At 40.6% G+C, this 21739-nt stretch overlaps 1 protein-coding gene across 1 annotated transcript; it reads right to left on the reverse strand.

Moving 5' to 3' along the window:
- Positions 1 to 18654: 18654 nt before the first annotated feature.
- Positions 18655 to 20977, reverse strand: MAGEE2 (MAGE family member E2). The gene has a single exon (XM_004286691.3). It carries the CDS (start codon positions 20754 to 20756, stop codon positions 19185 to 19187), a length of 1572 nt encoding a protein of 523 aa, XP_004286739.1. The 5' UTR covers positions 20757 to 20977; the 3' UTR covers positions 18655 to 19184.
- Positions 20978 to 21739: the final 762 nt, after the last annotated feature.

Here is a 21739-nt window from a genome sequence, read left to right on the forward strand (position 1 = left end):
CATTTTCACTGAGGGAGCAAAGCTTCTGGCCGCATCGCCATAGCAACCAGAAACCAGACAGAGTAGGAGGGTGAGTCAGTCACTTGACACCAAACCTTAGTGTAGTGTCTGTTGGAGAGGGGTTGACTTTGGGGAGGAAAATACATTAACCGTGAGCTGGAGAGAAGTAGGCCACTAGGCTTCTCAGTGATCCGACACACTTCCACCTCATCCTTCATCCTTGTGCCTCCAGGTAAGGAGGGGTATTCAGAGACAGCTTTGTTCCCTGTGGGGGCTAAGGCCTGTGTTTGGACCAGAATATGTGTCCTCTGCCCTAGCCCGCGGTGAGGGTACCAGGCACCAGATCCGCCCCTGTCCCGCCTTGTTACCAAACAAACACACATGAGTGAATATGAGTTCCGCATGTGCATTCCCATGACTGCACCTCCTGTGCCTAGAACAGTGTCAGAAATATGGTAGGGGTCTTTGATGCAAACTCATACACTTCCCCAGTCCACTCACTCCATCTTAGACATCGCAGTTCACATCTTATCCTCCTTCCTCAAACCTCCGTCTACTACTGGAACAGCCACAGTCTGGGTTGATAAGACTGAGAACGTGGAAGGAAAGATCTCACAAAACTTTCTACCTACCTGCATCTGACACTAGATACTCTGCCTTCCCTCTTGTCACTATGAACGAACTGTCCACACTCTTATCAAAACACAGCCCTGCAGCTGGGCAGTAGATTCTACCCCTTTTGGGTGAGTAAATGCATGGCCCCAGCAATGCTCCCAGAGCTCTCACCCACATCACCAATTTGCCCTTCTCAGCTGGATGATTCCCATAAGTACACAAACCTTCTGCAAAGTCCTCCCTCTTAAAAACAAAACAAGAAAGAGAGAAACTGACAAAAACCCCACCTTAACTGCACAATGCCCTCCATCTGCAGCATCATCATCTCTCGATTTGCACTTTACAGAAAAGCTCCTAAAAAATCATTATTTATTTTTGGTATCTCCATTTCCTCTATTCCCATTTTGTCTTGAACCATCTCAATCGATCTTCTGTTCCCACCAATCCAGTGAACTAGCTCTTCTCAAGGTCCCCAAAGACCTGCACGTTGCTAAATCTAGTGGTCATTTCTCAGTATTGACATTACTTGACTGATCAGTAGTATTTGGCACTGTTGATCACTTCCTCCTCCCTGCAATACTTTCTTCACTTGGTTTACACTGCAGCAGTCCCCAACCTTTTTGGCACCAGGGACCAGTTTCGTGGAAGACAATTTTTCCAGGGACGGTGCGGGGAGGGGAGAGATGGTTCAGGTGGTAATGCGAGCGATGGGGAGCGTCAGATGAAGCTTCACTCGCTCGCTCGCCGCTCACCTCCTACTGTGTGGCCTGGTTCCTAACAGGCCTCGGACCGGTACCAGTCCACGGCCCGGGGGTTGGGGACCCCTGGTTTACAGGACATTCCTGTCCCTTGGTTGGCGTTCTGCCTCAGGTTCTGCTACTTTTCAGTGTCCTGGTGAGTCCTTCTGTGACTCCTTGACCTCTATGCATTCAAGTGCTCTAGGTTTTGATTCTCAGATTTCTTCTCTTCCCTACCTATGCTCACTTCCTGCAGAATCATACATAGTTCCATCACTTTGATCCCACCCACAAATAGAAGAATCACACATTAATATTTCAAGTCCAGTCTTATCCCTGAAATCCAGGCTCATATATTCAACTGCCTACTCAACATTGCCTCTTGGATGTCTAATTTTCATCTCAAATTGGGCCTGGTCCTGATCAGCAGAGTGTAATGAGGAGCCCATAAGCCACTGACAGTGCAGATCCAGAGCTCCACTTCTATAAATTAAATTGAGATTCAAAGCTCATTCCCTACTCTACCTTAGGTTTGCCTACCTGGCACCAAGTCTGCCCCAGCCTCTCTTCAGACAACTGTCCTAAAGTCCTTGGCTCAGAGCCCAGGCCATTCGTAACCTAAGAGCAACTTTATTTTTGTATATTTACCCTGACTTGTGAAATAAGCCTTCTATTTATCACAATTCTGGTTTCAAAGTATGTCCATTCTACTTTTCCTTTGTCTTTGTTAAATAACGAAATTATCACTTAAAATTATCTCTGTCCTTAGATCCATTTCTTTGTAATACATTCTCATATTAACCTAATTCATATTATAGTTGGTATGAGTATATTTGTGAATGTTTCTTTATGTAACTTCCCACTTGCTGTCATTACAACTGCCTCAAGAGGGACTAAATGTTCTGCTTTTCCAGTTTTATGACTGAGCAGACATTGTGTGTGTTCCTCCAGCATTCATTCTCTCCTCCACCCCAAGCACAGAGAAGCTTAATTCCTGTCTAGGAATTATACATGTGTTATTAGTAGCAATGGGAGATACTGTTACTACTTATCACCTGCTCATGTTGACTTGCATTTTCTGACATTTCTCCCACCAACGTTTTTATAAGAAATTATATCTAAAATGATGTTTAGAGTTTTGATAAATCAAGAGTTCCAACAAAGAGATACTTAAGCAAGTGAGAAATAGATAGTCGTATTCCCTTGCATTGGCTACTGGCTTGAGAACTGACCCTCTCACATCCTGTTGGTATAAATGCAAATTGATATGAACCCCTCTGGGGTGCTCTAGAAAATATGTGCTCCCACCTGAACACTTGGCATATGTTCTGGCCCTGGGGATATATGTCAAGGAAATGAATGGTTCTAAGGCAATAATTTTTCACAAGAACAAAGTTTTCACTCCCATAGTGTTTACCACAGCCATGACCAACAAAATTATTAAAACACACCAAAAGTTAGAAATGATAGGACACCTATAAAATGTGAGTATACACCTCCATTTAAAAGATAGTAGTAGCATACAAAATTAAATGAAGTGATGTTCAAGCTGTACTGAAGGTGCATAAAATTAGGTACAAATTTATGCTTAGTATGAGTCCATTTTTCCTAATATTTTGTTTTGAAACCCATCGAACATCCGGAAATGTCTACCAGGTTGTACAGTGAAAATCCATATGATCGCTACCTAGAGACTACAACATTAGCCGTTTTCTATCCTTCCTTAATCACACATATATCTCTGTGTCCATCCATTATCCATCCAACAATTCATGTTATATTCTGGATGCATTTTAAAGTAAGCTGTAAGCAACAGTACTTTCCAACCCTAGATAATTCAGCACCCAAATGATTAACTAGAGTTTAATATTTGTTTATGGTGGTTCCTTTTTTTCTCGTTGAGGGAAAATTTACACAGAGCAAAATGCACAAATCCTAACTGCACCATTCATTGAATTTTGACAATTGCACACACCTGTGTAACCCAACCCTCTTATCAGTATCTGGAACATTATCCTCACCCCAGATGTGTTCTCATGTCTCCTCCCAATCCATCTGCTCCTCCATCCCTCACAGGCAAACACTCGTCAGCTTTCTGTTTCTGTAGGTTAGTTTTACTATTTCTAGAACTTTTAGTAAATGGTATGTCCTCTTTTGTGCTTGTCTTTTTCCACTCAGCAAATGGTCTTCAGATTCATACACGTTGTTGTGTGCATTGGTATTTTTTTCCCCTTTCATTGCTGAGTACTATTACATCATACGGATATTCCAGAGTTGGTTTCGGTGATCTCATTGTTGAAATGTAAAAGGAGAAGGAGAAGCAGAAGGAGGAGGAGGAAAAGAAAAAGAAACCTGTATGTTTGCAAAGAGAAAAGTTTACTGTAATATGTTATATCCACTTATTGACAGCAATTGTCTGTAAATTATGGCATTTATGTGTCACTGGATAAGTTGATCTTCAAAAGCACCTACTCCTCTAGACTGATGTACTTTCCGTTCATAATAGTTCCATCCTTAGTGGTGTCTCTTTTTAACTTACACCAAATGACATCAGTGAATTAAGAATGAACTAAACAGAGTCAGTGAGTTGTTAACAAAATAGTAGTATATCAAATCTTGGAATACTCTGTGACAAGGTATGTGTCAAAAATTCATGTGCATGCGACTCTGGGTGATAGTTTGGGGTTATGTTCAATGTGTATTGAAGGGAGACTGAGGAAGCTCCAAAGGACCTTTACGTGGTAGAGAGATTAGGTCTTCAATCATGAGGAACAAATGCAAACACGAAGAAAACCTTAAGCAAGAAAACATTGAAGGATTCATAAACCTGATTGATTCGAAACTCTGCTCAATCACCAACTAAAAGAAGCAAGCATGAGAGCATAAATCCTTAATGTTTGCACAGGCTGAGCATGGGAGCAGCATTTGATTGGTATTCCCTGGAGGATTCTGAAATCCCAGGCTCACATATCCAACTGGTTACTGGATGTTTCCAGGTGAATTCCTTACATTTAATACTTGCTTAACATAACTCAGTGTTAATTATAATTCTAATAATTCCTGTGAGAGTGTTGTAGGAAATCACACTGCTACACAAATATTTCTACAAGTGAAATTTGACGCTCATAGTATGTTAATGTAAAAAATTAAACATTACTGATAAGTAGTCCTTTATATCATAAGATGAATTATATTAATGCAGGCTGGGAGGAAAATACCTATTTCTTCACACTATTTCTTACTCTGAGTATTACGACACTTGTTATATTTATTAAATGCACTGAGTTATCTAATACTTTAAACATTTTTCTTGTTTACATTTTCATTTCACAAGTACTAGAGTTTGTGTATTAAAATCAGTGAATAAAGATAAGCAAAAAAGAAGAAAATATAGTTAATCTGAAGGAAAATAAAAACTGCAATCATACAACATCAAGGAAAAACTTTAAAATTGGATATAACTCCTGTGTGTGTGTATTTATGTATGTATGTGTGTATGTACATGTAAATATACATACACATGTATGTAAACAACCTATGATATATCATATATAACCTTTTAATAGGAATAGAGCCATTCTCCACCTCCTCTTACATTTATCACTATTACCCTTTCCTCAGTCATTTACTCATTCATACTTCTTACAACTATATTGTATGGAGATTTCTGCTTCTGAGCAGATGGAGGATACTTAATTTTCCCTATTTCTGCCTCCAAGTTCAGCTTAAAAATCCTGGACATTACAATTAAACAATCACAAAAAATTTCTAAAGTCAGAAAATAGGGCAGACTGGCAAGGGACCCCAGGACCAATGGAATAACGTCATGGTGAATTCCTTGTGTTTGATTTTTGGCTTATACCTCCCTATTTGGTACTGTTGATACCAGAAACCTGGAAAATTCAGTGAGCACAAACATAAAAATTCCAGATAAAGCCTACTCTCTCTAGTCAAAGTATGAGGAAGTAGCAGCCTCACAAGACGGACAACTTTTAGAAAATAATCACTCTACTCCAGCCCAACACAGAAAAAACCTGCAGTCCCATCACCACCCTCACTAGAACAGACTGAGTGGAGAACCTAGACTTCTACATTTACCAGGCAAGAATGAGGCCCTGTAACCACCAATCATGGATGGTATTAGAGCACACCCACTGGGGATCAGGGGCTTTCATCTCACTGATAAGTAAGAAGACCCCATACCTTTGGTGTCAGTGGTAATCATGTGGGAAGCCTGTCCCACTAGCTCCCCCCAGTGATTATGAGGTACTTCCACCCCTCCTCAATGGGGTGGTGTCAGAGGAGACCTAGAGGGGTTTCATGGCTTTCACCAACACTCAGAAGTAATAAGGCTAACTCTTTCCACAGGGTTAGTAGAGGCATAGTAGGGAGGCATAATGCATCATCCTTATAACTCCTTGCCAGGGTGTTATCACCAGAGATGTAGTAGTGAGCTTGAAGTGGAGCTCAAGTGGAGAAGTGAGCTTCCCACCACTGCCCATAGGGATAAGGATCCTCTCCTCCCCCAGATTTTAGTGGCAGCCAAGTTGGAAATCTGGACTTGTCTCACATGTAAGTAAAAAGGCAGCATCCTGCCCTTCCTCCACTGGAGTTGTGACAGAAGAGGCCTGTTAAAAATACAAGATTTAAATAAGATCCATTCTTATAATAACCAAATATTCAGATTTCAATAGAAAATCATATGACATAGAAAAGAACAGGAAGTTCTCACTGTGAAAAAGAAAAAAAAATCAACAAATGTCAACACTGAAATGACACAAATGTTAGAATTATCTGACATGAATTTTAAAGGAATAAAAATGCTTCAACAAGCAGTGACAAACATTTTCGAAACAAATGAAAACATAGAAAGATTCAGCAAAGAAATAGAAACTATCATCAAAGAAATAGAAAATATAAAGAAGAGCCAAATGGAAATTTTATAACTAGAAAATGCAATGACCAAAATGAAAAACTCAATGAATGGGCCCCATAGCAGAATGGAATGGACAGAGTATAGAGTTAGTGAACTTGAGGACAACACAACAGAATTCACCCAATCTGGAAAACTGAGAAACCATATACTAAAAAAAAAGCATGAGGAACTTGTGTCAGTACAACAAAATATCTAATATTCATGTCCTTAGAATCCTGGATGGAGAAGATAAAGATAGTGGGCTAAAAATATTTCAAGAAATTATGGCTGCAAATTACCACATTTATTCTAAGACATAAACTTGCTGAGTCAAGAAACTGAGTGAACAATAAACATGGTAAACCCTAAGAAACATGCCATAACAAATCATAATCAAATTTTGAAAACTAAAGACAAAGAAAAAATATCATGAAAGCATCCAGAAAGAATTGAAGCATTGTAGGGAAAAGCAATTCATATGACAATGGATTTTTCATCACAAACCATAAAGACCAGAATGTAGTGGCACATAATTTTTCAGTGCTGAAATCAAAGAACTATAGAACCAGAATTCTATATCTAGTGGGAAAAAATCCCTCAATAATGGAGGGGAAATCAAGACAGTCTATGAAAAAGGAAAGCTAAGGAATTTGTCTCTAACAGAGCTACCCTAAAATAATGGCTGCAGGAAGTTTTCTAATAAGAAAGGAAATGATCAAAGAAGGAATCTTGGGACATTATGAAGAAAGAAAAAATAATTTATTTTTAAAAATGGGTAAATATAATATCCTTCTCCTTTTGAGTTTTCTTTTCTTCTTTTTTTTTTTGTGGTACACGGGCCTCTCACTGTTGTGGCCTCTCCCATTGCGGAGCACAGCCTCCGGACGTGCAGGCTCAGCGGCCATGGCTCACGGGCCCAGCCGCTCTGCGGCATGTGGGATCTTCCTGGACCGGGGCACAAACCCGTGTCCCCTGCATCAGCAGGCGGACTCTCAACCACTGCGCCACCAGGGAAGCCCTCCTTTTGAGTTTTCTAAATTATGTTTGAGGTCAAAGCAAAAATTATAACACTGCCTGATGTAGTTCTCAATGTATGTAGTGGAAATATTTACAAAAATCATATTATAACTAGGGAGACTAAAAGAATGTAAAGGGTAAAACAACATTGCAACTATACTTCAATTTTGAAAAAAGAAAAAAATCATGTAAAGGGAAGTGAGTTTTCTGCATTTCATTTAAAGTGGAAAATATTTGACACCAGTAGATTGTGATGTTATATATGTATATGTACTGTAATACCTAGAGAAACCACTAAATACACTATACAATGAGGTAAATCCAAAAACATTATAGCTAAATCAAAATGGAATTTGAAAAAATATCCAAGTAACTCAGAGGAAGCTAGGATAAAGAAAACAAATAAAAATCAGGGAGAACAAACAGAAAACAAAACATAAAAAGGCATACTTACACCTTTTATATAAAAATCGTATTAAATGAAAATGGTCTATATACACCATCTAAAAGACAGACATTGGCAGAGTGGATTAAAAAAACATCACCCTACTATATGCTATCTGCAAAAAGTCTCATTTCAAATATAATGATACAGAGTATAATGATACTTTGAAAGTAAGATGATGGGAAAAGTTATACAACACACTCATTAATTAACAAAAAGCAGGAGTGGTTATATTAATATCAGGTAAAGGAGATGATGGAGCAAGGAAAATTTTCAAGGGAGAGGGGAAACTTGCATAATAAAATAATAAATCAACCAAGAAGACATATCTATCCTAATGTGTATGTACCAAACAACAGCTGCAAAATGTATGAAGCAAAAACTGATAGAACTGAAAGAAGAAATAGACACATCTCCAGTTATAGTTGATAACCTCAAGACTCCTCCAAGCAATTCATAGAACAGCTAAACAGAAATTCACTAAGGGTATAGAAGAACTCAATGACACTATGAGTCAACAGGATCTCATTGACATTTAGAGAACACTCTTCCTGACAAGAGCAGAATACACACTCTTTTCAAATGCCAACAGAATATATAATGAGATAGACCATGCCCTGGGCCTTATAACAAACCTCAGTAAATTTTCCATGTTGAAATCATACACAGTGTGTTTTCTGAACACAGGAAAGCAAACTAGATATCAACAACAGAAAGAAAACAGGAAATCTCAACACCCAGAAGTTTAAAGTAAGCTTCAAATGAATCCATGATTAAAACCAGAAAATCAGTAGAGAAAAACAATACAATAAACAGCCAATTCTTTAAGAAAATTAATAAATTTGACAAAAATCTAGCAAGAAAAAAAGTAGAAGATGCAAACTACTGATATCAGTAATTAAACAGTGGATATCACTACACACCCTGCAGATGTCAAAAGGATAACAAGGGAATACTATGAACAACTCTAAATACATACATTTTACAACTTAGGAAGAAACAAAAAGCAGAAACTACCACAACTACCTCAGTTTGAGATAAGTACTTTGAATAGCCCTATTGGAGTTAAGGTAAATTGTTAAAAAGATTTCCAAAGAAGAAAACTCCAGGCCTTGATGACATCACTGGAGAATTTTCTAAAATATTTGAATAATAACACCAATTTTACACAGTCACTCCCAGAAAATATAAAAGAGGAGGGACCACTTCTCAATTCCTTCTAACAAACTCAATATTGACAACATACACCAAATCCCAGCATACAAAGTATAAAAGGAGAATGACACACCAGTATCACTCATGAATATAGATGTAAAAATTCTTTAAAAAAATTGGTGAATAGAATTAAGCTATAATATGTACATACAAAAATTATACACTATGAGTAAGTGGAGTTTATTTCATGGATGTAGGCTTGTTCAATATTTGAAAATCAATGTAGACCACTATATTAACAGGCTAAAGAGAAAAATCATATGATCAAATGCAAAAAAAAGCATTTCACAAAATTCGACAGCCATTTATGATAAAAACTGTCATAAAATAAAGAATCCAAGGGAGTTTTCCTCAATTTTATTCATATCAGCTTTATTTGTAATGGTGAAAAACTGGAAACAACCCAAATGTTCTCCAGTAGGTGAATGGCTAAACTGTGGTTTTCATACCATGGAATATTACACAGGAGTAAAAAGGGACAAGCTATTGATACCTGCAACAACTTAGATGGATCCCAAAGGCATTATTCTGAATTTAAAAGCTAATCTCAAAAATTTACATGCTATATGATTCCATTTTTATAAACTACTTGAGATGACAAAATTATAGAGATGGAAAACAGATCAGTGGTTACTGGGGATAAGGGATGGCAGCAGTGTATGTGGGGTAGAGTGTGGGTGTTGACTATAAAGAGGTAGCAAGAAGGAAATGTTTCTTGGGATGGAATAGTTTTATATCTTGTGTGTGGTGGTAATTACATGTGATGAATTGACTTAGAACTACACACGTACATTTATATCCATGTCAGTTTCCTGGTTTTGATATTATTCTAGATATATTTAAGTAGTAATCACTGGGAAATATTGGGTGAAAAGTACACAGAATCTCTCTGTACTACCTTTGCAACTTCCCGTGTATCAGTAATTATTTCAAAAGAAAATGTTTAAAAACCCTATTATTCAATTTTTTCAATTTTCTGTGTCTTTAAAAATTATTCTAGATGTGGCACATATATACAATGGGATATTACTCAGCCATAAAAAGAAACGAAACTGAGTTATTTGTGGTGAGGTGGATGAACCTAGAGTCTGTCATACAGAGTGAAGTAAGTCTGAAAGAGAAAAACAAATACCATATGCTAACTCATATATATGGAATCTAAAAAAAAAAAAAGGTTCTGAAGAACCTAGGGGCAGGACAGGAATAAAGATGCAGATGTAGATAATGGACTTGAGGACACGGGGAGGGGGAAGGGTAAGTTGGGACGAAGTGAGAGAGTGGCATGGACATATATACACTACCAAATGTAAAATAGCTAGCTAGTGGGAAGCAGCCGCATAGCATAGGGAGATCAGCTCCGTGCTTTGTGACCACCCAGAAGGGTGGGGTAGGGAGGGTGGGAGGGAGATACAGGAGGGAGGGGATATGGGGATATATGTATACATATAGCTGATTCACTTTGTTATACAGCAGAAACTAACACACCATTGTAAAGCAATTATACTGCAATAAAGATGTTAAAAAAATTCTTCTATGGCATAATTTGCAATGCTTGTAGTACCTTAAATTCCCATGAATGATTCCTACTTTCTCAACCCTCTCCATCATTGTTGAGTAAAGGTGATTCAAATTGTTCCCAATTTAAATAGGTGGTGGTGAAGAGAACATCATTGTATTTAAATTTGTGCTGATATCCAGAATTACTTATGAGGCAAAGATTTCACAAGATTAAGTGGCACTTTGAAAGTACCTGTATATTTCAGAGCTTTGAATGAAATGTTGCCAAATGGCTTTCATTGAAGTTGCTCCAGTATAAGGTCCCATGGGTAATATGATACAGTGCCCAAGTGAATACCTTCATTGGGTACCTTTAATTATACTGGGTCTGTGCTCATTTAATTAATTAAAACTACTTGGTTCTTATTGTTTTGTACAGGCTTTAAAATGTTATTACACAAGAGACAGTACTTGGCTGTAGGCAAATGATAAATCAGGATAAGAAGATAAAAAAATCACCAGAATTCCATGCAATATAGAGATGTGACCAAAGTTTGAGAGCATTAATTTCCATTGCATAAATTTTATGTATATATGCCTATTTTTACAAAAATATAATCATACAAAATATTTGCTTTTTATCACAAATGAGAAATCTTCAGCATTTATGTGCCTTTAAATATTTTTCTGCTCCTTCTTGTACAATGACAGAATTCAATTTAATTAACAAATCCTATTTTCTGTAACTAATTTTTGGTTTTAAAATAATTTCATATTTTAGCCTGATCAATCAATATTACTATGGAATCCATATAGCCACATCTATGTTTATCTGCAGGATTATTTCCTGAGAAAACCTTCAAAAGTGTTATTTTGCTGCCAAAAGACCCTCCACAAAGGGGCTGTTCATATGTATGCTCCCACCCACAGCATAAAAGATTGTCTCCTCAACCAAACCCTCATTTAGAACATTTAAATTCTTTTCCACTTTTAAAAAGAAAGAGGTTGGGCTTCCCTGGTGGCTCAGTGGTTGAGAGTCTGCCTGCTGATGCAGGGGACACGGGTTTGTGCCCCGGTCCAGGAAGATCCCACATGCCGCAGAGCGGCTGGGCTCGTGAGCCATGACTGCTGAGCCTGCGCGTCCGGAGCCTGTGCTGCGCAGCGGAAGATGCCACAGCACTGAGAGGCCCGCGTACCGCAAAAAAAAAAAAAAAAAAAAAAAAAGAAGAGGTTATCACAGTGTGCCTTTGGTGTTTTCTTCAATTCATTAGAACAAATATAATTCCAGTGTGGAAAATTAAGAAAATAAACATTAGAGTATATTTTAAAAAATAGAAATCACCTGTAAAAGCACTAACTAAAGATAAATAAGATTATAATGTGGCTGGAGAAATAGTCCTTTTTTATTCCATAGAAATTGAGTCACACTGTTAATATTGTTTCCTAAACGAACTTTCTTGCTATTAACCATTATTGAATATCATAATTTCTGATGTCTTTATATCATTCCATTACATAGAAAGACCTTTATTTTCCTTACCAATCAAATATTATTGAAGATTTAGTTGGCGTTTTTAGTTGGTTTTAGTTGGTGTTTTTCCTCATTTAAATTAAGCCTGGGATGATACTTTCAAACCAAATGTAAGCTCACATCCAAGAATGTTTTCTCAAAATCCATTCTTAGAAATGAAACTGCAGGGTACAGGACACAAGCATTTCCTTAAAATTTTTATGTTAATACTTAATGTAGCCCTACATAACCCACTATCACTTTAAACTTCTGTGAGACATGTAACTACTTGCATTTTTTTTCCTTCTGCATTCTTCTACATGGGTATTGCAACACTTTAATTTTTTACAGTCATAAGCTGACACCATAGTCTCATTGTTATGGACAGATCCAGCTGCTTTAAACACTGTATTTTATTTATCTTATTTATCTGAATGTTAATTTCTTTTCAAGCAAAATAGACAGAAATCTAAATTCCTCTGCCCTGTAGTAAGCATTTGTATTAGTTTCCTATTGTTGCTGTAGCAAATTATCACAAATTTAGTGGCTTAAAACAACAAAAATTTATTATTTTACAATTTTGGAGGTCAGAAGTCCAAAATCAACCTCATTGCACTAAAGTCAAAATGTCAGTACGGCTAGTTCTCTCTTGAACCTTTGAAGGGAGGATCCATTTCCCTGTCTTTTCAGCTTCCAGAGGCTGTCTACATTTCTTGGCTCAGGATTCCCTCCTCACATCACTTCAACCTCTTGCCTCATTTGTCACACTAACTCGGATCCTCCTGACACTCTCTTATAAAGACTCTTGGGATAACATTGGGTCCATCTGGATAATCCAGGATAATCTCCCCAATTCAATTTCCTTAATTCAATCAATCTGAAAAGTCCCTTTTGCCATGTAAAGTAACATATTCACAGGTTTCAAGGATCAGAACGTGGACATCTTTGAGGAAATGTTATTTTGTCTACCACACCACTATTCATCAGTTTGAAAGGAAATATATTTCCATTATTTACACACACATTTTTGCAAGATAATATTGACTCCATTGTTTCATAGCTTGTATTTTGTATTTAACAATATATATTAACCATAATTTGCTATTCTTTAATAGTCTCTACTCCATCATTCCCAAATATTTTATACTGTTCCATTAAAAGGAGGGGCTCTAATTATATTAACAAATAAAACCAAAATATTTGCTGTGAGAATTTAGATTGACTTCAACTTTTACCTATTAAAATAAAAGTTGTGTTCTGGTCATGATGCAGGATTATATCCCTCTTTTCCTCTTCTTTCCAAAATCCCATTAAATGACACTAAAGATTTATAAAAGGATTAAACTATAAGAGCACTGAGTGATAAAAGGCAACAGAGATTTGGATAAATATCTCAAAGACATATATAGAGGAGAAGGCTTCCATGAGGCAGGAGGTATTCTCTTCAGCAGAGCGCAAGAGAGCCTTCAAGCTCAGAAAGACATTGTATCTGTGCTGGAAGGACTGGGGTAGAACAGCTGCACCAGACAGCACATAACTCCATCCTTCCTCCCCAAGAGGGAGAGATTGGCAGCAGAGGCAGCCTTAGAGAGTCTCTCAGAAGGTAATGCCAGCTAAGGATTAACACACAGATACAAGTTATAACGCACATACAAAAACTCACCACCATTAGATACTGAGCAGACCCAACAAAATGCAGAATTTACAACTAAAGAAATAAGCAATAATAGACAAATATGAAAAGAACTGGAAAAAAATAAGACTGCTTAAAATGTTTAAAGACATGAAAAGAGGACTGGAATCTAAGAAAAGAACAGAGTATTTTTTTAAATAAGGTATATTTGAAAAAGAAACAATTAGAAATTCTAGAAATGAAAAAGGTACACATTGAAATAAAAATCTTAATAAATTGATCATATAGTTGACCAGACTCAAAGGTGAATAGAGAGTTAGAACACAGATAAGGTAGGGGCCTTATCTGAATCATCCCTGTGTCTCAGTATCTAATATAACAAGGCTAGCATATACAAGGTATTCAGCAATTGCTGGTTGAACTGAACCGGGTAGGTGACTTTTGGACAAGCCTGACATCCAGGGGGCTCCTCCAGTGTAGGTGAGTCTCAGGGACCAAGACAGTCTTAGGTGGAACTACCTGAGGATTGGGCTGAGCTGGGTCTGGCTCCTTGTTGGTCGGGTCAGTAGGGTTGCCATTGACCTCAGGGGCCAGTTTGTTCCCTGTCAGAGCTGGTGATCAACTTCTCTTCACTCAGTATGTCCCTGTTAGGAACTTTGAGGATGTCCATGGCCATATTTGTGTGAGGAGACATTATATAAATGGTTAACAGTTTTGCCAAAGCTCCCTCTCCTTACTTCCTCCCTCCTAGGCCTTATACTCTCCCTGACCCTGCCCCCAATCCAGAGAAAGGAGAGCAGTGATGTGTGCACCCATCTCTCCACACCTGGCCTTCATAGCTGGATCTCAGGGTGGTCTCCCTCACTGTCTGGAATAACGAACATCTTCTTCTAGGACAGCATTACTCTTTGTCTTGCAGAAGGAGAGCAATCCAGGCTGGGGCCATTCCAGGGCACCTTGTACCCTGCAGCCCTCACCACCAGGGAAGCTTCTTTGAGGTGTGGTTGAGGCTTCAGAGCAGAGGGCAGCTTCAGAAGCAATGACCATTCTTGTCTCCTTTCTACATCCTCCTTCTCTTCTATATTTCAAGGGAAGTAGACACTCAGAGGACAGATGCTCTACCCTGGCCAGCCCATGCCAAACCAAGTGCTTTCAGGAGAAAGGCAATTTGAGATAGGCTTCTCAGACCATAGGCTTCAGATCCCAAATCCCTTCCTAACCCTGCCTCCTTTTAAGAGAAGTCATCCTCACTGTTTGTTTGGGACTCCTGGAGTGGTATATAGAGAAAGTGATTGTCTGTAGGTCACTGAGGACTACTTAAAGAGACCACACATGAGCTCCTAAAAAAGTGTCTTGTGGATAGGTGTCTGCAAAGAATATAAAGAATATATTACCAATGCAGCTAAACCTCAGTAATTCATAACTACCTGGGGCTAATATTTACCTGAAATATTTACTAAAGAAAACAAACACTAGTAAGTCTAAGAACCCAGTAACCATTTGAACTCAGCTACCAAGGTGCTGACAAGTAGCAGTCTTAAAAGCAGTGGTGTAGGTTGGAAATATCAATAGACTAAGATACAATTGGCCTGGGTTATAGTTCTGACATTATCAAATAATAAATGTGTGACCCTGGGCTTTTCTATCAATTTCTTGAAAACAGCTTTGAGAGGTCTAGAAAGAGATGTTGAGTAACTTGCCCAAGGTCACACAGTTAGGAAGTGACAGAGCCAGCATTGTCCAGATCCAGAGTTCATAGCCATTCTGATATACTGTCCCCTCCTTATGCTTAGTGTGTTCGTACAAGGACTAGAACAAAAATGTCTCAGGGAGGAGGGCCTACTCTGGTATTTCTTTTACAGCTTTCTTTGCAACTAGCCTCAAACCCTGCCTGCAGACAATTCCTTAAGACATTTTTGAGTATTCATGGAAGGGGAAGAGAAAGCCTGTTGAGTGAGAAATTTCACGGTATGGAGATACCCTTAGGAAGGGAGGAGGAGACTGTAGGGTCCTTGTCTGAACCTGAAGGGTACTTACAGGCTGCCCTAGATTGTTGGTACCAGAGGGTTTAGGGGCAGCAATCCTGTGGCTGGGAGAATTGGCTTGAAGTCCACATTTGTCAGTCCAGCTCAGCTTTTCCTTGGATTGTATTGCTTATTTGTGACAACTAGTATACAGAAACTGATGAAGAGAAGGGCAGGAAAAGGCTTCTCTAACCATCCATCCTCTCCAAAAGAGGGCGCTCCTGGGCCTCAGCAACTGAACATGAATGTATTCTCAATGTTTTTTTCTCCAGCAATGATCCTAATCGTAGATCAAAGGGGACTCTGGATAGCATTGTATATACAGGATGATGCATACGTATCTAACCAACACCCAGTCGGCAAGCCCCACCTTGGCCAAAACTTCAATACTTGGTGGGTATCAATAGCCCAAAGAATCTGCAAATGAACTCAGACTGTACCATTTTACAAACTAATTCACATAGATAAGAAGGGTATTTTGTTCGGTGTTCTAAAGGCTTAATGGAGATTGTACTTCGGAGTAATACATACAACATCCTTTGTAAGTCTTGCTTGCCATACACTCATTTCCACCCCTAAGTGTTTCTCCTAAGGGATGCTAATTCTAATTTGGTACGTGAATAAAGGAGAGTATCCAGGCCTCGCATGACCTTCAAAGGAATGGCTGTAGCCACTAAGATAACTACACCCTTTCCCTTACCATAGGTATACAAGCTTCACCTTTGTTACTTCTGGGAAATTACATGTGGCATGTATGACACAGAGTCTAGTTCCCACTTCTGTTTTTGCATCCTGAGCTGGGCAAAGCAAGAGCTCCCCTGGGCAAGGCAAGAGCTCTGTCAGGTCATTGTTCTTTCAGGATTACAAAAAACAGAAATAGTGATATTTGACTCTCCCTGAGTAAAAGTCAGCATATAAGGCTGGAAGCTTGCAGAAGAGAGCAAAGTGGGGAAGATTCTTAGGACAGAGCAGGGAGATTGGACAGAAATGCACATTTCACACCTACACAGCTCTCAGGGAGCCTGAGTAATGGAACAAGGAAGAGCCTGGAGAAATTCCAGCCTCACTTTCATCCTCTTTTGGAGGGCTGTCATGTTGCCCCTCCCAGCCTGGCATACAGCCCTTCCTTATATTTTTTGAGAGTCAACAAATTCGAGTGAGAACACAGCAAAGGCTGAAGGGGGCCTGTGATGCTATGCACTGTAAACAGGGTGAATTGTAGCCAAAAGCAGACTTAAACTCTAATCCCAGCTGTCATTGACTGGCTGTGTGACCTTGGGCACATTACTTAAGCCTCAGTTTCCTATAGTGTCAAATGGGACTATTAAAATGCTTTTTGGAGAACTGGTGGAGCGATTGGAGCTAAAGAAAGTGAAGAATCCAGCGTAGTGCTTGGCACATATTTAGTACTAAAAAAGTTGGCAGCTTTACATTATTGTTGGTCCATATGCTACACCTTCCCCTTGGCAAGTTTCTCTCAACTGGTGCCCCCAGAAGAACTGATGTGCCTGAAGATCCAGGAGTCTACTAATCCCCCCCACCAAAAAAAAATCAGAGCAAGAAAAACTTGGCACTTTAATCAGCTTGCCCCTTTCCCCCCTGCCCCACAAGCATGTACAGATTAAAGGTCCAAGGAGGCTGAAGAATGAGAGGCTCTCAGTTTAGCATGGAGGCAATACCCTATTTCAAGGTCCCAGATTTCAAGTTGGATATTCTCCTGCCTCTCAACTCCACCCCCATCCTATTTTCCCAAACCCCTTTCTCTCCAGTTACTCATTTCCTTGTCACCGGAAATCCCGCCCTTAGCATTCAGTTTTCCTCGGAATGCGAAGATAGAGAAGATCTCAGAGACTAGTGGGGCCTATATCTCCCAGGCAACTTCGGAGTGCGCCTGCGCAGTGGCTTCCCCAAGCAAGCACCTCTAATTTGGCTTCTGCACGGCTGCTGGACTTGGGGGCCGAAAGGGTGTATCTCCCGTCTTTCTGTCCCCTCCCCACAGCGAGACGGTTATGTCGTTCTCTTCCTGAGGCTGACGAAAATGTGAGGAAAGTCCTCTCTCCCATCTTATAGGAGGTGGCAGTTGAGGGTAACCCCTAGTGATTAAACGGATGAAAGGGCAGAAAGCTTGTGGGTGCCAGGAGGTGAGGAAGCATAAAACCTACACCACTGATAGGTAGCCCCCTTCTACCCCCGCCACCTCGCGTTATAGGTGACTTTATGTATAACATCCACCACTGAGCCAAGACTTCCTTACAGAAATTGTTAGCTGCCTGTTCTCTAGGGAAGGCTTGGAGAGAGCCCCGAGCAGGGTTAGAAGCTGCGAGATCCGGCATCCGAATGAAGAGAACCAAAATACTAACACTCACCTTAACGGCTTGAGTGCAGAAATAAACAGCGCAGGCAGAGGTTGCCATTCAGAGTTCCTCCGGGTGGATTGTTCCGTCTGACACGAGATCCAAGACCAGCTGGCTTCAGGAGAACCATTGTTGATTCCTAAGACCCACTCTCTGAGGATATGGACCTTTGTTATCTCTGCCACAGGTTTATCTCTCCCACACTTCTCTTGAACTCAACACTGTCTTTCTGAGCTACACTAAATCCCGCGAAGCTGTTTTACATACTGCCCTTGACCCCACGGACTAGTCCTCCCTCCCTCCCTCTCCCCAACCTCAGGTCTTACAATAGAAGTCACTAAAGGTTAACTTGTCCCAGCTCTCCATACCACCTCATCCTCCCCTGCCACCACCCCTGACCACTCCCGCACTCACCCTTTGCTTGACACTCCTGCCCCTTCACCGTCCCCTCCCAGAACCCAAAGTTTAGTTGGGAGTTACTCCTGTAAACTCTCATAGCTCTCTGAGCTTACCCCTATTATACGACTTGCCACAGAAATAATTGTTGGTTTACTTCCACAGCCCCTCCCCCTCAATCTCTGGGGCTCAGCTGGGCCTTCCTCACCCTTATATTCCCAGCATAAACACTGTGCTTAGAGCATGGCAGGTACTTAATACATGTCTGTTGAATAAAAGAATGCTTAAGCATGGAGCCTAATTCATTATACTTTTATTTTTCACTACACTCTGGAATCACAAAGCAAATACAGGTAAATGCCAATATTAAAAAAATAATAAAACCATAGACACGATGGGAGAACATCAACAGATGAGTGATTTTGTGTTTGTTGTGGGTATGTTATTACTGTTGTTACTTAACTCCTGTACCAGACCATTTTACTGATTATTTCAAACGGTTAAAGAACAACTGTATATTCTCTTCCACATCATAGAAAGATGTAAATATTACCACTACACTTTATGCAGCTATATGAACTTTTATATTGAAACAAGACAGGAATGGCAAATGAGCAATTTCATTTATAAACACTGATCATGAATCTAATTCAAGGGTATATTAAAAGGAAGGAAATACTATTAGAAATAGAACACAAATAGCAATCACAATGTGTACTTTTCACCCCAACCCTGCCCAGCTTCTGATTTGGGGCCCCAGTGCCCATTTCCCCAGGGCCCCTTTAATTGATGCCACCCAACTGAAGTGACATACTTCCCCCAGACTTCACATGGGGCCAAAGAAGAACATAGCAGTTGCCTCAGACCTGGCTCTGGCCTCCTCATCTTCAACAGCCTCCCTATATTGCTCTGGCCAGTCCTGTGGTTGCTTTCTGTAGAGCCTGGCCATGTACTCCAAGGCTTTCATTTTGGTGGTTTCAAGGTGAGCTCGAGGACCCCACAGAAGCTCATATTCAACTGGATTAGAATAGGACAGTGGCCTGCATTCCAAGTAGCGCTGTCTCATAAGTTTGCAGGTGATGGCATGCTTTCTCCCTACATCCACACCAAATCTCCGAAGCAAATTCCAGACACTGGCCTCTTTGACACGGTTGCCCATCAGGAAGATCAAACCCAGGATTGGCATCAAATATTCTTGAGTGGGTCTCCCCAGGCTCTCTAGCATCATTTGCTCTTCTTCTGATTCTGGTTGCTGGACAAGGAGGTAAATGTGCTCACTGGTATCAACCTCAATCAGAGAGAACCCATAGAACAGATCGAGGATTAGAGTAGCTCGACTGAGGATATTTGGGAACACGTCCTCAAATTCTTTGCCAGTGTGAGCCAACAGCTCATCCTGATGTATAGGCAGCAACTCCTCTGTGACATTAATGGCCAACTGGACCAAATCATTTGCCTTATCATTCATAGTGTCCTCTGACCAGAACTCCAAGCCAGCAGCCTGGCTTCTTTCTTTGGCCTTGTCAGCTTCCAGGGCTTTATTATATTCTTCTGGCCAGCTCCAGGGTTCTTCATCATGGGCCTCTGCCACAAACTTCAGGGCTTCCATCTTTGTGATTTCCTTGTGGGCTCTAGAGCCCCACAAGAACTCAAATTCGAGGGGATTAGTGCCATACACTGGCCAGTACTCCAAGAACCGCATATGCAAAAAGTCAGTAGTTAGGAGGTTCCTTGTGCTGCCAAAGGGGATGTTGATCCTCTGGGGCTCATCTAACACATCAACCTTTAGCAACAGATCCCAAATGGAGGCCTCTCTTGCTCGGTTACCATTCAGGAGAATGTGGCCTAGGACCAAGGCCAGGAGACCTGCCTTTGGCATGTCCAGGGATTCTGCTATCCGATCAGTGGTCTGGAGACCCCGTTTGCTGATTAGTTTGTAGGTGTCAGCCTGGGGATCAAGAACCCTCAGGTTCAACCCAAAGACCTGGTCCAGATGGGCTGAGGCTCGTCTGAGGATCTCAGGAAACTGATCTGAGTATTCTCTGAGGAACTCTAGCATCTCTGTCTGCTGAATAGACCCCTCGATTTGGCTTTTCATTCGCATGAAATTCACCAAAGCAATCGACCTGTCCTCTAGAGGGTCGTGGACCCTGAGCGCCCCCAAACGTCGGGACTGCTCATCTATCAGCACCTCGAAGTCGTTCGGGTCCTGCGCAGCCTGGGAAGCGCTAGCACCCTGAGAATCGATTGGCGCCTGAAGGCCCTGGGGAGCATCAGGAACTAGCATGGAGGTGGGGGACCCGGAGGCATTAGTATCCTGCATCTCACCATGGAAGTCGCTGTAATCTACAGTGGTCTCTGCGTTGCGGTGGCACGCATTCTGGCTTACCAGAGACATGGTTCCAGGAGACAGGAACAGGAATGGGGAGGTCAGCGATCCGTCGGAGAGAGGATGGTAGGTGTGTCGGCGCCTCAGCACAAAGCTGAAGCCAGAGACCCAGGAGCTGCGCGGATCAGAAGTGAGAGCTGGTGAGAGGATTGATCCTCCTACACAAACACCAGCCAGCAATAAACGCAACCCTCAGAGAGCTAGGCTTTGCCGCAGCCTACGCAGGCGCAGTTGCGTTCTGCGACGTGGTGGCCACGCCCCGCTCCCAGTACCCGACTCCGGCCCCCTACTTCTGCCTGGCCCGAGAGGCTAGTTGAAGTGGTTGTTGCTAGAGTCAAACTTGTCGGAGAAAAGAATTCATGAAAGGGGGTAACAAACAAAGGTAAAGCAAAGAGGGTAAGGGTTGGGGAATGTTCAGTGATGCAACACAAAGGTTTTCTGTGAGGTATAAAGCTAATAGGCAGTAGAGGATTTGGAGAGGAGGAGGATGCTAAAGATGAGAATTATTTCATGGATTCATTAATTCATCCACTCATTCAACATATGTTTCTTGAGTATGTGTCACATGCTAGGCACAGTATTGGGTACTAGAGGTACACCAGAGGACAAACAATGATTATCCCTTTCTGTGTAGAGCTTACATTTTGGGGTAGGTTCAAACAATGGTAATAATAATGGAGCACTTACTATGTACCGGACACTATTTCTGGTATTTTCACTTATCTCATATTAAATCACTTAATCTTAGCTATGAGGTACTACTCTTAATGGTCCTCATTTTACAGATGAGGAAATTGAGTCATAGAGGTGAATTTACCTGTCCAAAGTCAGGCAACAAGTGGAAGAGACCAGGATTTGAATCCAGGTCTGTCAGAATCTCAAGCATAAGTACTTTCTCTCAATACCAGCTGTCCTTCACAAATGATTAGCCCTGTTTATTTAAGATACTCTTAATTAAAGTAGTTGAAAATATATGCTCTGATGGAGGGACA

The sequence above is a fragment of the Orcinus orca genome, chromosome X (assembly GCF_937001465.1).
Source record: "Orcinus orca chromosome X, mOrcOrc1.1, whole genome shotgun sequence".
Lineage (NCBI taxonomy): Eukaryota > Metazoa > Chordata > Mammalia > Artiodactyla > Delphinidae > Orcinus > Orcinus orca.